Source organism: Crocuta crocuta, unplaced genomic scaffold (genome assembly GCF_008692635.1).
Source record: "Crocuta crocuta isolate KB4526 unplaced genomic scaffold, BGI_CrCroc_1.0 scaffold427, whole genome shotgun sequence".
NCBI lineage: Eukaryota > Metazoa > Chordata > Mammalia > Carnivora > Hyaenidae > Crocuta > Crocuta crocuta.
In genome coordinates, this window is record NW_027533273.1 from 2,072,967 (window position 1) to 2,086,673 (window position 13,707).

Here is a 13,707-nt window from a genome sequence, read left to right on the forward strand (position 1 = left end):
TCCATGTCTCCCTCTCTCTCTGGCCCTCCCCTGCTCATGCTCTGTCTCTCTCTGTCTTGAAAATAAACATTAAAAAAAATTTTTTTTGAATAAAAGTAAAATTGGGTTTCTTTTTCAGAAGGTATACTGCATATCCATTTCTTAAACAACATTTGTGGTATGTGTTTAAAAAAAAGTTTATTTACTGAGAGAGAGAGAGAGAAAAAGAGACAGAGAGAGAATGTGTGCAATAGCAGGGGAGGGGCAGAGAAAGAAGGTGGGCAGAGAATATGAAGCCAAGAGCCCAATGTGGGGCTCGAACTCACAAACTATGAAATCATGACCTGAGCCAAAGTCAGACAAGCAACTGAGCCACCCATGCATACCTAATTTTGATATTTAAATTACGTAATTATTTCAGAAAATCCATTTGTTTGGTTAACAAAAATAATTTGAACAGATGTTTAAGTCTACATAAAGCAAACTACACCACTGATTCAAACAGCTACTTCTATTAGTGATCTAAACATTAATCACTAAGCCAGAGCAATACCAACTATCTAAGGATGTGGGGAGCTTGTAAAAATCTGGTATCTTCTCTGAATCGAAAAACAATTTAAGGCCTGCCCTCAAATCCTCAGAACTTCCTTGCTCAAAGCTATTTTTTTCCCCAAGCATGAAACTGTGACCGTTTTCACGATCTTCAATTCTTGACCAGAAAAGCATCATTACTTTTTTTTCAGCTTCTACATGAGACACTTACTTAAGATTGGTTTGAATGTGCAAACTTTTTTACAGAAGAAATTACTACAGTGTGAATTCCAACAGTAATTTTGTTGACACATACAAACGTCTATACTTTTCATTAGTTGACTGATAGTACTTTCTAAGAATTTTTAGCCCGGGGGCACCTAGGTGGCTCAGTGGGTTGAGTGCCCCACTTGGGCTTAGGGCATGATCTCAAAGTTCATGAGTTCAATCCCTGCATTGAGCTCTCTGCTGTTAGCAGAAAACTGCATTGGATTCTCTGTGGATTCCCCACCCCCAAACATTCCTCCCCTGTTCTCTCTCAAAATTAAATATGAAAAAAAAATTAAAAACAAAAAGTTTATAGCCCAAACCAGCACTATCAAAGAGCAATGCAATGTGAGCCACAAATGTAATTAAAATTTTCCTAGTAGCCACGTTAAAATAGTAAAGAGATGTGAAATTAACCACTTCTAGCTAGTGACTATATATTGGCACATAGGCTTAACCCTCACAATTGGCATTCTGAAGAGAAAAGTTCATTAAAATGATATGAAGCAGAGGGAAATGTATTAAATGTTACTGGCATCATAGAATAGCTCAAATTGTTTACTGTTCCTAGTCATTCCCACAGTAGACATTTTTTTTTCCTTTCCCACTAGAATGTAAGTCCCTTAGGAAAGGCACTATTTCTTATTTATGTATGATACATACCTTCTTTGCATACTGCTTGTCACATAATACACACTTAACGTTCATGGAATAACATTAAGTGTTACATTGTTATATAAACACATAGGATCAGGTAACTAAGTACATGCCATTGAAACTGTAACATTTAAAATTTTAACACCAGACAAGTCTTCATTTGCTTCTTTTTCTGTATCAGATTCAAATAATTTATTTTTAAATGTTTATTTATTTTTTGAGAGAGGAAAGCATGAGCAAGGAAGGGCTAGAAAGAGAAAGAGACATAGAATCTGAAGCAGGCTTCAGGTTCTGAACTGTCAGCACAGAGCCTGAAGCAGGGCTTGAACCCAAGAGCTGTGAGATCATGACCTGAGCCAGATTTGGATGCTCAACTGACTCAGCCACCCAGGCGTCTCCAGACTCACATGATTTAAAGAAAAACTTAATACCACATGTTTTTCCTTAAATATGATCACAGGAATACTTAAACAGCAGCTTTACAACTAGAACCATAACTCAAGTACATACCAATCTAACTTGATTTTCCCTTAAAAACATTACCTTACTGATTTTACGCACTAAAAACATCTTCAGAATTCTTGTTCTAACTGCCTTCAAAGTCAACTTATAAATTATACAGTGTTTATGCAGAGACCTTTGTGTGTCTTGGCTAATGCAAATACTCTATGCACATTTGTTAATGTAAAATTCTGCTCTATAGACCATAGTTAGTTTAGAAGCATTACATTACCAAATTGTATAAAATGCTTTCTTAAAATAAACAAAAATAATAAAATAAAATGCTTTATTTCTGGGACAGATGAGCTAAAGCTACGATAGAAGCACATGAACTATCAAGACAGACAGATAAATATGTGTGTGTGTGCAGACAATATCTGATTTGGACCTTTTACAATCATCTAATTTTGAGGGGGGATAAAAGCTGATTCATAAAGACTTTACAGAGACATATGATATATAGCCCAATAAACATCAGTCAACATCCCTGTAATTAAGCAGACAGACTGCCATGTTTCAAAATAACGTTAAAGCTTTGTGGGAGAACTTTCTAGAGTTCTTTTCAAAATTAATAAACTGTCCCAAATGGGTCATGTTCCTTGTTTAACAAATGAAATTCAAGTGATTTAATGATTCCTAAAAAATTAGCCTTATCTTCGTAGAAGGACTTACACCTATTAAAGTACAGTTGTCCCCTGAACAATGTAGGCATTAGTGATGCCAACTCCACTCATAGCCTGACAATTAAAAATACATGTATAACTTTTGACTTTCTCCAAAATGTTAACTACTAATAGCCTACTACTGACTGGAAACCTTACTGATAATATAAACAATGCATATTTTGTACGTTACACATATTATATACTGTATTCTCATAATACCTCATTTTTCTCAAATTTTCAGTAATTCTAGGCTATGTGGTTTGTCATTGAGTTTTTTTTAATTGTCGCCAACTCTCTGAGAAATTTCCCAATATATTTATTGAAAAAAAATCTGTAAGTGGACCTATAGAGTTCAAATCCATGTTAAGGGTCAACTGTACATTTAAATGATAGTTTATTACAGTGTTTGGAAATTAGGGTATCTCTTAAAGGGACCAAGGATTACCTTTTAATGTTTTATCTGAAGAATTCTGAGAAGATGCTGGCAGAGGTGGTAACCAAATCCCCATAGAAAACCAGAGTAACAAGAGAGCAAAAGCAAAACCCTATGGGTATTTATAACCAAACTACTCAGCAAGGCATTCCTAGGAAATTCCAAAATACTCAACAGGTTAAGGACAAAACTGACTACTTGATAGCCACAATACCTCCCCACTATCAGCATCTATGCAACAAGAAGCAAAGGAACCTAATGGGGCATTTGCTGGACCTGGATTTGATAAGAACATCAAAGTAGTCCCTAGGCATTTACTGGAAATCATCGTGGGCCAATTGGGTAACAGCAGCTAAACCAGGGATGCCTGGTAGGAGGATGCCAGAGGCCTAGAGTAGGGCTTAAAGGGTTGAGGCTAACTTCTATGTACTTTTCAAATCAATCTCCAGGACTCCATATTGAAGAGAAACTTCCAAAGCAGAACTGGCAGGATAGGGACATGGTAAAGAAAAGATAAAAATGAGGGAGGGGGAACACAGCCAGGGAACCTCAGAAAGCAAGCTGTTATATTTCTGCATATGTAACTGAAAAGTATTTAGGTCATACAAAAATACTATAACACTGAAAAAAAAAATCAAACGGTACTGGGAAAACCAGATATCCACGTGCAAAAGAATGAAATCAAACCCTTACTTTACCCTATATACAAAAATTAACTCACAATGGATTGCTGACCTAGATGTAAGAATTAAACTTATAAAACCTTTAGGAGAAAACAGTAACTTCAGGATTTCAGGTTTGGCAATGATTTCTTGGATAAGAAGCAAAAGCACATGCAACACACAAAAAAATAAGGTAAACTGGGCTTCATCAAAATTAAAGACTTTTGTGCAGGGGCTCTGGGTGGCTGAGTAGGTTAAACGTCCAACTCTTGATTTCGGCTCAGAACATGATCTTGCAGTTCATGGGTGTCAGCCCTGGCCTGACAGTGTGGAGCCTGCTTGGATTCTCTCTCTCTAAATAAATAAATAAACTTAAAAACAAAACACTTTTGTGCACCAAGAAAGTGAAAAGACAGCCCACAGAACCAAAGAAAACATTTGCAAATCATGTATCTAATAAGTGATTAACATCCAGAATATATAAGGAAATCCTACAACTTAAGAAAAAAATTAAAAAATTGATAAAAAACTAGTTAGACTCTCCAAAGAAAATATATAAATGGCCAATAAACAAATGAAAAGATGCTAAACATCATTAGTCACCAGAGAAATGCAAAATAAATGCAATGAGATACCACTTCACATTCATTAGGATGGTTACTATCAGAAAATCAGAAAACAGCCAGTGTTGGTGAGGATGTGGAGAACTTGGAACTCTTGTGTGCTGCTAGTGGAAATGTAAGATAGTGCTATTACTGTGGAAAACAATATAGTAGTTCCTCAAAAAACTAAACATGAAATCACAATATGATCCAGTAATTTCACTTCTGTATACTCAAAGGAGTTGAAAGCAAGAACTTAAGCATATTTTTGTAAACCCACATTTATTCACAACCCAGCAGCATTATACACAATAACCAAAAGACAAAAAGGAATCCAATGCTGGTTCATACATACAATGGAATAACATTCAAACTTAAAAAGGAAGGAAATTCTGGGGTGCCTGGGTGGCTTAGTCGGTTAAGCGTCCGACTTTTGTTTAGGTCATTATCTCGCGGTTTGTGGGTTCAAGCCCCACGTTGGGCTCTGTGCTGACTGCCAGCTCGGAGCCTGGAGCCTGTTTCAGAGTCTGTGACTCCCTCTCTCTCTGACTCTCCCCTGCTCACACACACACACTCTCTCTCCTAGAAAGAAATAAAAATATTTAAAAAAAAAAAAAAAAAAGGAAGGAAATTCTGACACATGCTACAAGGGTGAATGTTGAAGACAATATGGTAAGTAAAATAAGAAAGATACAAAGAAGGACAAATATTTTATGATTCCACTTCTAAGAGGTCCCAATAACAGTGAAATTCAAAGACAAAATAGAACGGTGTTTGCAAGGGTCTGGAGGAGTGGGAGAATGTGGTATTTGCTCAATGAACAGAATTTCAGTTTGAAAAAATAAAAAAAGTACTAGAAATAGATGGTGGTAATCTTTGCACAACAATGTGAATAATATACTTAATGTCACTTAACTATACACTTAAAATAACATATATTTTACCACAATAAAAAAAATCACAAAGGAAAACAGTAACACACCTCCAAATTAACAGACATTAAAAATGATTCAAAACACAAAACAGAAGTAAAAAAGATACAAATCACTTACTGAAAGATCACATCACTAACCTGAGTACATTAATCCAGAACAACCAACACCAGACACGCTGTAGTAAAATTACTGGATTATAAGGGGGAAAAAACCTGGCCATTTAGGCAAAAATAAATTGGCAAAAACTATATTACCACCAAAAGTAGTGCTTTATGACAGGGAAAAAAGGTGCTGTATTTTTAAGATACCTAGGAAAATAAAGGCGGAGCCAAGAATTTCATACAGAGCAAAACTGACCTGGGGTATAAAGGGCACAGATAAATTATTATCAACATGCAAGGATTCAGAGTATATGGTTTCCATTATCTTCAAGAGAACTTCAATCAAAACGACATCAAGACTTAAACAGTAGCACTGGTAGTGAACAAAAATAGTTATTTGCAGAACTAAGATTAAGTAAAGATTAAAACGGAGAGTTGTGTAATAGCTCTTAAAGAAAACGTAGCTATAATATGACCTTAAAAAACAAGGGTGAGATGGGAGAGTAAAACAAAAATATTTTATTGTTCTCAATAATTACACTGCTGATGACAACAGTACTGATAGTCTGAGACTTATTTGTGTAATATTGGCTTAAATTAATGAGTGAATATGGGATAAAGTCTCTAATCCCACATTCTTAAGAACGAAGATTTTGGTGTGAAAGGTCACAGGAACGTACAAAAGAGGTTAAATAAAAAATGCTGCTATTATCTTGAATGAGCAAATTCCTGAGATATTTAAAGTATACATTCAAAATAAATAGATAAAAAACAAGTCTGGTTAATGTATGCTTCATTTATTTAACATGTAAGTAAATAATAAACATTTAACATATCAATGTATATAATGAATACACATGTACTATACACAGTATTTCCTCACTCTGTTCACTGAAGATGCCTACAAACAAGAACACAGTAATAACGTGTATCCCTAATATCCGGCTCCTGGTTTTGAAATACCACTTCCTACTAAAAGAAAGGAGGATTTCTTAAAGAAATGGCTATTCCAGCTCTGGAGAAGGAAATGTACAAGGTGAGCCTGGAACATCTTGTAACAGAGAGTGAGGAAGCTACAAGATTACTGGGGTACAGAATTACCATACAATCTAGCAATGCTACTCCTGCACCTAAGATAACCCAAAACTTATGTCTACCTGAAAACTTATACATAAATGTTCACAGAAGCAAAAGAAGAGCCAAAAAGTGCAAACAACTCAAATATTTATCAACTGATGAAAAGATATATTAAATGTGGTAAAATGGTATAAGAAAAATAATGGAAGTACTGATATGTGCTACAACACAGATAAACCTTAAAACATTATATGTGGTAAGAGAAAGAGGCCAGTCACAATGGACCAAATATTGAATTATTCCACTTACAGGAATGGGGTGGGGGTTGGGGTAAGAATGGGAACAGATGGCCCAAAGAATGTAGGGTTTCTTCTTGGGGTAATGAAAAATTTTTAAATTCACACACAACTCTGTGAATACACCTTAAAAAACTGCAACGAAATGTACACTTTCAAAGGGTAAAATGTACAGTATACGAATTACATTTCAACAAACGTGGTAAATGGAGAGCGAGAATCACATATTTTCCTTTATGAACCATAACATTGGGTACCGAACTAGATGACTCACAGCATTTCATTATAAAAACATTCCAATTAATAAATCAAGAAATGATAGAATTAGAGATTCACAATGAATGAAAGGGCCAAAGGGATCTAAAGTCAGTTTGATGAAATTTCTAGTTACAATGGGCAATTTGCAGGGAATTAAAGAACAAAGGAGCAAGACAAACTGTAGCATGAGTATATAATCAGCAAAATACAGACAGTTGGAAATTCTAAGGTCTAATGCCCGAGGTTCTTCAACAGGCAAAATTTAAGTAAAAGGGATGGGGGGGGGACTGTATATTGAGAGACTTAAAAAATCAAATTTTTAATAATGCGCAAGACTAAATGGTGGCATTTAAGAGTGAAGAATTGGGTGGTAAAACTGTACCAAAACCAAAGAAAGTGATTACTACAACAAGGATACTGGTTATTTTGTGGAGGGAGGAAAGGGGTTGACATAAGGATGGGGCATATGGAAACACTGCTAGGACAGGTAGCAAAGTTCTCTTTCTTGGGTAGTGGTTATGAGGTTCTTTGCCTTTCAGCTATACATTTGTTTGGTGGTTTTATGTTTGTGTTTTCTTATAATAAAAAGAAAACACCCACTTCAACTCATAACTCACAGAGTTACGCTACAGCAATGAAGGACACCACATAGATGGAATACAAAAGGATGTGAACAGGACCCAAAGAATAAGACAGAGATAGAAATTTAGAAGTCCAAAGGTGGAGTTATCTTGAAAATGCTTCATGAAGAACTGAAATGTCACTTGTCTTAAAACCTGACAGATCACGGTCACGTGAAAAGTGAAGAGACTGCACCATCTAGAAAAAGAAGGATGCACAATGCATAAATGCTAAGACTAAAAGGGCTAAAAGGGGAATCTGGGGCCTAATTCAAAACAGGATTTGACTGGATTTTGTCCAAATGATGTAAGCAAATAAAAATCTGAGAAAATATTTTCACTATTTACTTGTCTACTCCTTTTCTCTTTAGAAAACATTAAAGGAATTTGGGTTCAAACACCAATCATATAACGGCTGCTTTGATTTTGGACAAGTCACTTAGTAACTGTACTTGTTTCTTCAGGAAGATAATACTTTAGCATCTGTGCAATTTATAGTTGAAAAGTTAATTTAGAACATCTAGTCTAATAATTTACAAATTTACAGTCTAAAAATTTGGAAATCACCTAGTCTAATAATCTCAAATTTACAACCCAGGAAACCGGTGTTTGGTTAACATCTATTACTCTGAACAGAGAGAAGATACAAAATACTTCCATTACCCAGAAAGTTCTACTGGACAGCACTGCAGTTATTTCCCAGTAATATTAATGGATTCTGAGCATAGGCTTATTCTTGGGATTAACTGCTTTATTAAATTAAAAGGCAGTAGGTGGCATCTTAAAAATTACTTAGCCAGAAGTAGCCACACCTAACCCCAACTAGGACCAGTTCAATTCTATATGCTCTCCTACAGCGGCTGTGTGTTGGATGTAAGAACTGTGAAACCAAAACAAAACAGACCCCCTTTCTTTGTGCTGAAAAAGATATATACATATAGGCTTGCACAAACAAAAAGTATTTCTGAAAGGGCACACAAAAGCTGCTAACAGCAAATGTTTCAGGGCAGTGGCTTATGCAAACTGGAGAGAAGTTTGTCATATTCCCTTCCTACCTTTTTCATTTCCCATATACCCGTATTAGTTCTCAGGAATAAAAGAAAACATTTAAAGTGTTGTCACTGTGGGGAGGATGTATACAGAGAAAAATGTATAAGGAGTCATTCAACAGACCAGTGAGCAACAAGATTTGATCCATTTCATTGACAGAAGATGCTACATTATCTACTCTATGTGAAGTACTGGTGACACAACGTGACCAAAACCAGGAAAGAAAGGAAAAAAACAAAACCCTGTCCTTACATTGTTTACTTTCTAGTCTGAATGGATGTGTTGGGGGTTAGTTTTACATTTAACTGCATCTACCTTACTAAGTTACCAGGTTTGAGAGAAATTTAGGGCTTTCACAGTAAAAATATAAACAAAACCCTTGAAATAACCAATTCCTCCAAAATGTTGGCTTTCCTTCACAAAAGGCAATCATGTATGACGATTTTATGAGTAATTTGAGTATAAAAAAGCATGGTGTAAACTAGATAAAATCTACTTTAAACAGAATCTTGATTAAATTTCTATTGCAAAGACTATAATTAAAAATTATAATGGCAGAATGCTATATTATTGAAGAACAGAGACTGTGGGCACTTCTCTAGATGTATACAAGAATAGTTTTCCTTATTTAAATCTTTACAGGGAATGAAAGGAATGCAGAAAGAACATCTGCAAATTTCCAAATGACATCTACTAAACAAAAGTCAACTAAGATTATAAACATTGTGAGCAAAAAGCGGCAATCAAATTTTAGCTCAAGCAAAAATACAAGTTCACTCAGCTGACTAATCTAATTGAGATGTATAAAATGAAATGTAGATATGACACAGATGATGCAATCTTAGAAATCATTACAGTCATTCCTTAAAATCATCAGTCCTAAATACTGTCCTTAACTGTATACTCTTGGGACCTTGACAAAAATACATTAAATAAGAACTATGATACATTTAAATCTGGCATATTGTATACAGTTCCGATTGCTGCAGCTCAAAAGCAGAAGCAATAGAACTAAGTAAGGAAAGAGATTTAAATGACCATGTGATTTGGAGAACAGACCTATGAAAATAGAACATGACCACCAAAAATACAGAGAGAACAGTGTGCTCTTCACATCCTTATCTTAAGAAAATTCATTAGACTTAGAATGTAAGAAAAAAATGCATCATAAACTAGACTAACCAAATTAATGAACAGAGTTTCTAAGAGAAACAGAGTCAGTATTTATTCTGAGATTGATCCTGGGGAGGATGTTCTCCCACAGTATAGAACTTGGAGATACTCTCGGCACCAGGGCTTTTATAGTTAACCAGATTTGTCTTGAGCTTGATGTTGCAAGGCCATTCTTTAATTACTAATCCCAATTACAAAAACCTTACTGCATCCAGTGAGCAAAGGGTAGACTTATCTAATTAGGTTACATATAAAAATCACTTAGTGCTGATAGTGATCCAACCCTCCAAGTGAAACTGACAATGAAGCTCAATGATAAAAGATAGTTTCTGGGTCACCCAACATCTGTTGACACTGATTTTATTCTTAAATGCAACAGCACTTAAATTTCAGGGGAGATTTTAATTTTAAATTAGTCACTGTGGGAAGATATAATGAATCCACATAAACATTAAACATATTTTGATATAATTAATGCATATTTATTATAAAACTAGATAAGGTTTGTCACTATCATCTTAAAATTTAAGCTTGTTGGGGTTTAATTTACTGAATGGTGTTCCATTTGTGGTGAAACTCATGCTTTTTCTAAGTTTACTATGACATTCCATTATAACCCTACAAGAAAAATTTTCCCAATGATGTGGGGGAGTATGAATTTAAAAGTGACTCACATTCAATTTGAGACCACCCCCTTCACCCTAAAAGAATAAGGAAAAAAAAAAAGATAAAAGAGTGAGGCTGTGCAATTGATGCAGGTGCACCAATACAAATATTAAAACCACTTTTGATATAATAGCAAAGATAAAAAAGACAACAGTTAGATATGAAGGGTGCAATGTTACTTTTTAAAATAGAAATTAACATCAGATTTCAATTATTCTGCTAATAACAATTTAATGTAAAACGCTGAAGTTTACCTTCATACATATATGGCACTAAGTGGGGTAATAAAAATAATACTTTGGCTTTTTAATGAATGATGGCATTTAAGTAAATTAGGGCAAGAATGCAAGTGACCCAGACTTCACCATTTAATTTAAAGTTCAAACTGTGAATTTTGGCTGTAAGCAAGATACCTGTTTTAAAGCACACCAACCAGGCCAAAGAGACAAATTATGAAAGAGGGAGGGTTCAAAAAGAGAAGTACAGTCTTATGTTGAGATCATTATTAGAAGCAGAAAAGTGAGCCTGATTCAGCAAATGAGACCTCTGTAGCCACATAAAGAATTTCCAGAACTATTTTGACTTGTGATTTCTACCAGCATTTTCCAGGGCTATTTAAGGAAAGCCACATTTATATTAGTATTCATTAGTTTACGACTGCCTTTGGAGCCAATTTAAATAAAAATGTAATTCTCTCAATCTAAATGGTTACTGCCAAAAAGGCTTCCTCTCTCTTCCATAACACTATCACTGACCTAAGTTCTGTGCACAAGAAATAACCAGGAAAATGGAAATAGAGTAGAATCCCGTAGATTTAAAAGAGAAAGAGAAGCAAAGGAGTCTGCAGGAGACCAAAATGTATACAAACATATATACTGTTCAAGATAAACCTTTATGACAATCTGATAAACAGAATCAGACTTATGATCAGAAGAGATTAAAACAGGAATCAATCTAAGCTATGAAGCTGTTCCTTCCAATTAAAAAAAAATACTTTATGGACCTTTTCAATGAGTGTTTTCTTAGCAAAAAGGTCCTAATAACAATCCACATACAGCATAAAGTCTTCCATGGGTTACTTTTTTCTACACACATTCTAAAAACAGCTGTGATAAAAGGAGCAAAAAATACAGGGAGAATTAAGACAAGGTTAAATATTTTTAAACAATACGCAATTTTCTGTTAACAGATGCCAACACAGTGTGCACGTTACTCTGAAAAGAATAGACACCAAACTCACACCTTTCAAAACTTAAAATTTTCAACTAAAGAGCCTTATTCTACTTGTCAAGATTTAAAGGTAACAACTTATATGCTTTAGTACTGGAGAATAAGTTTTACTTCGAAACTAATTATACATATACACACCTCTGCCATTTTATGTTGAAGAAAAATTTGACGTTTAAGTCACCAAAAACTTAAGGAGACAACAAATGCTGTGATAAATAGGAACGCTAACACCGTAAGAAATTACTGTTAGCAAATCAAATACTTCCGCTAAACATTTAACTTTCAAAGGATCATTTCAAAAGTGTATCAGAATTAAATTAAGCCCAATTCACAATATTTGCAACAGGAGTCTAATCAATACAAGTAAGATGTACAACAGAATGACTAGGCCATATTACCCTGTACGTTACTATTTGAAATTATTCAAATGTTAACTATAGAATTTAAATGAATACCGATGTAATAACTCTTAGAATAAATGTTTATTTATCTTTTAGCTCAAAAACGTAGCAAAGCCTAACACACTGCCTAGCGTGTCATCACAAATTAAAAATCCAGAAACATTTTGCATTTCAACAAAAACGTTTATCACGAAGTTCACATTCACTATTACCTTAGAACACTAAACCAAAAGTCAAATCCTCGACCAACTTTTTTCTGCTTATCGATTTGCTTCAAAATTTGGTTATGGTAAAAAAAAAAGCAATAAAAATAGTACTTACATTTCTGCTGAATTTGGTGAAAGAATGGTGCATATAAAACCTGTGCATATAAACAATCGCAGTGTTTATTGTAAGCTGAGAGCTGGAACGTAACATTTAGGAAACAGCCGAGAAAAACATCTAATTTCCAAAACAATTTTAATGGAAAATTCCCCATCTACGGTGCTTTTCCAATGCTTACAGTTCACTCACAACGAACCCCAAAACTATATAGATAAAACCCCGCAGAGTGGTGGTGATGGTAGGCTCGACGCCAACGATAATAAATGCTGAGCATTTCACTCCAACATTGCTACTAAGCAAACCCGGGAAGGATTTATCAATGGCTACTACTCCCTAAACTCAGCACCAGACAGTTGAAACGCGCGCGCGCACACTCATACAAAAACCACGCCAAGAACATAAAGACCTCCAGTGAGCTCCCAAGGTATGAGGCCCGCCATCAAAGTAGCGAGGAACGCGGGGAGAAGCTGCGGAGAACACTTAACGCCTTTCAGCATCGGTAAACCTTCTACTTCTCGACCCCTTCTGCGACGAGAAGTCGAAATAGCTCCCTCTCTTCTGCGATACTCCTTAATAAGATTCCCCTCTAGCCTCGGCGGCACTCCCATCCCCCGCCGCCACCACGCGCGGCCCCAAACAGATTACACAACGCAGTCTCCCAGCCCGCATTCCCGGACTCGTCTCTTCCCCTCCTTCACTGGCCGGCTTCGGCCTCCCTAGCCCAAGCTCGCCTTCCCTTACGGCGCCGCCGAGACTCAGCGAAGGCCGAGGCGGCGGCGCCATGTTTGCGGGGCACCAGGCCCGGAGAACAGGCGACCGGGCGAACAGTGAGGGGGGACAGGGCGTGAGCGGCGGAGGGCCAAGAATAGGAAAGGATACACATTGAGACGCTGTCCCATGTCCTGGATGAGGTTGGCCGCCTGCTGGCGGTATGAGAGCTCTTTATCCGCCTCCATCCCGCAGCGGCGGCTCGGCGTGTTCTCCAGCTGTTCCCGAGTAAAGAACCAGCGAGAAGAACCTCCACGGCCCGACGCCATGACACTTCCTCCTCCGCCCGCTCCCNGCCCTATAGCTTCGCCCTAGTCTTTTGCTTTCTTTTTCTTGCCTCTGGCCTCGCTCTCACGCACGGGACCATAATGCCCCGCGCCGCTTGTCATTTGGAGGCGCCTGAAGGTGGGGGTCTGCTCGGAAGGAAAAGGTCGGCGCGATGCACGCTGGGTCTAGGATTGGCTCGGCGAAAGGGCGGGGAGGAGAGGAGCGAAGGGGCTGGCCAGAGGTC

General features: G+C 36.6%; 1 protein-coding gene and 1 long non-coding RNA gene across 5 annotated transcripts in view; one reads left to right on the top strand and one right to left on the bottom strand.

The window, feature by feature from the left end:
* The window catches only part of CCNT2 (cyclin T2), a 39,514-nt gene extending 26,030 nt beyond the window's left edge, over positions 1-13,484 (bottom strand). For all 3 annotated transcript variants that reach the window (XR_013331033.1, XM_077747874.1, XM_077747875.1), the window contains exons 1-2: positions 13,308-13,484; positions 12,426-12,507 (exon numbers count right to left, since the gene is read on the bottom strand). Coding sequence is in view for 2 of the 3 variants with exons in the window: in XM_077747874.1 (XP_077604000.1) it covers positions 12,426-12,507; positions 13,308-13,465 (240 nt within the window). In the remaining variant the exon portion in view is untranslated. The remainder of the gene's footprint in view (positions 1-12,425; positions 12,508-13,307) is intronic.
* Positions 12,858-13,707, top strand: part of LOC144218054 (uncharacterized) — a 64,142-nt gene continuing 63,292 nt past the window's right edge. The window contains exon 1 of one of the 2 annotated variants that reach the window (XR_013331035.1): positions 12,858-12,927. This is a non-coding gene — a long non-coding RNA (uncharacterized LOC144218054). Of the gene's footprint in view, positions 12,928-13,495; positions 13,602-13,707 lie in introns of those variants that run through there. The other variant, XR_013331034.1, reaches the window with a different exon arrangement.